At 51.9% G+C, this 2,289-nt stretch overlaps 1 protein-coding gene across 1 annotated transcript in view; it reads right to left on the bottom strand.

The window, feature by feature from the left end:
- LOC130586849 (transcription elongation regulator 1-like protein) overlaps positions 1-2,289 on the bottom strand; it is a gene marked incomplete at its 5' end in the record, with an annotated part of 15,664 nt that overhangs the window by 6,876 nt on the left and 6,499 nt on the right. Inside the window, one exon of the mRNA XM_057387761.1 lies at positions 1,956-1,962. Within this exon, the coding sequence (XP_057243744.1) occupies positions 1,956-1,962 (7 nt within the window). The remainder of the gene's footprint in view (positions 1-1,955; positions 1,963-2,289) is intronic.

The following is a 2,289-nucleotide window of genomic DNA, read 5'->3' as shown; positions in this document are numbered from 1 at the left end:
TCCCGATCTCTGGGGGTTCCAGCCCCAGGAATTCTCTTTTCCTGCAGCCTTTGACCCTCCCTTTGTTCCCAGCACAAAGCCCACTCTGAGCTCAAAGCTAATTAAGCTCAGACTAATTCATTCTGCAATCATTGCAGCTGATGATTTTGTGMTCAGCAATTATCACTCTGCTCATTTGGCAGCCAGTGCCCCAGGTAACCTGGCATTTCCAATTTCCCTGCAGTTCCACACCAAACACATCCCCAGAGCTGAGGGAAACCTCGAGAACAAAAACCCCAAATCCTCCCCAAAGCCTGGAGAGCAGCCCAGCAGGGAGGTTTTCCTGGAAATGCTGGTTTAGATCATGGATTTCGTGATGGTGGGGAATGACAGAGTCCAGAAGAGCCTTAAATTCTCCTCTTCCTCTCAGAATTTAGTGGAAACTTCAAAACTTCCAGAAGAATATCCAGATTGTATTCTGGTATGGAAAAACTTGCCCCAGACTTCAGAATAAAGAATGCCTGCGTCTTGGAGCTCCCCCAAAACCCCGTCTATTTTTAAAATGTTACAATAAATGTTCTTCTGTTGACATAATTTCTGTAGGAAGCTGCAGAGCTCCACTGGCAAACTCCATCTGCTCCGAGCTCTTTGTGATTCCATCCAGGAGCTCCTTGAGAAACACCACCATGAGAAGGGGCAGGGGATGGTCATTAAATAATCAGATTAATTGGGTATTAATTGTCTCCCTGTGCCTCAGCCATGCCAAGCAGCTGGGGCTGAGCTGGACAGCCCAAAAACGCTCGGGGCAAAAGCAAAGTGACCTCTTCCCTCCCAATATTCAAACAATAGCAAAGCCCAACRCTAAATATCCCAAATGTCTTCATTTTAGGAGCAAATCTTACATAGAAACAGCAGAGAATCCCGTTCTTGAGCACCTCTAATCCTTCCAAATATTGACTTATTGCCCCCCGAGTTCAAATCTGCCAGCAGAGCCCCCATTTACAGCCCCTCTGCATTTCTCAGGCATAAATAACAAGATGTATTAATAAAGCAGCTCTGGCGTGCAGATAATTCACTGGTGAGCTGCTGAAGCTCTAATTATCCTCCTTTAAAGCCTGCTGATTGCTGGGATAAATTTTATAGGCTTTACTGCCTGACAACAGCCACCTTGGGCTTTATTTCCTCACAGGAATGGCGTTCCCTTTATGGAACCCACATGGCAAAGAGTGGGGGAGGCAGAAAATCTGCACCCACGGCTCCTTTTASCCCTCCCTGACCCCACTGAGCCCAAACTCAGAGCATTCCCTGCTCCTGCAGCTCAGCCTCAGTGGAACCATCTCCAGAACATCCCTGCCCAGGGTTGGGATGAGGGTAAATGGTTTTATGCTGCCAGAGGGCAGGGATGGATGGGATWTTGGGCAGGAATTGTTCCCTGTAGGGTGGGCAGCCCTGGCACAGGGTGCCCAGAGAAGCTGTGGCTGCCCCTGGATCCCTTTGAGTGCCCAAGGCCAGGCTGGACATTGGGGCTGGGAGCAGCCTGGGACAGTGGGAGGKGTCCCTGCYATGGCAGAGTGAGTTTGGATGATTTTTGGGGTCCCTTCCAACCCAAACTATTCCAGGATTCCATGGTTTTGGATGGCAAATAAGAGAAATTGGCTCCCCAYTGCTGGAATCCTCAGAATTTGTSGCYGTGGMCCCTCAKGAGCTCTCCAGGAMATCTCSTGGTGTGTGGGGCACTGACCAGGAYATGCCCTTTGCTCTCYGGGGTTCCTGWGGGTGYYCTGGGATGGGGAGYRCYCACAGCCCCATATCCCMCTGAGCCAGACTGTGCTGGGAGAGCTCTGCCCCTGCAAATCTTGGGCTGTGTCCCTGGAATTGTCTGGAAAGGGCTCTCAGCTCCCAGGGGGCAGCAGGGGAAGAGCCCCTGAGAGTGCCACGAACACAGTGGGTGGAGAGACAGAAACCCCATCACTGACCCCACAACTGGGGGGTGGAGAGACAGAAACCCCATCAGTGACCCCACATTTGGGGGCTAGAGAGACAGAAACCCCATCAGTGACCCCATATTTGGAATTGCAGGGACAGAAACCCCATCACTGACCCACCCTTGGGGGGTGGAGAGACAGAAACCCCATCACTGACCCCACACTTGGGGGACACAGGGACAGAAACCCCATCAGTGACCCCATATTTGGGATTGCACGGACAGAAACCCCATCACTGACCCCACACTTGGGGTCTCCGGCACACCTCCCACGGTGCACAGTGTCCTGGGAGCACCCCGCTCCTTATCCCCCTCTCCAGCAGTGC

Source organism: Malurus melanocephalus, unplaced genomic scaffold (genome assembly GCF_030028575.1).
Source record: "Malurus melanocephalus ecotype Western Australia unplaced genomic scaffold, MMel_1.1 scaffold_1355, whole genome shotgun sequence".
Classification (NCBI taxonomy): Eukaryota; Metazoa; Chordata; class Aves; order Passeriformes; family Maluridae; genus Malurus; species Malurus melanocephalus.
This window is presented reverse-complemented; position numbering and strand designations above follow the sequence as displayed.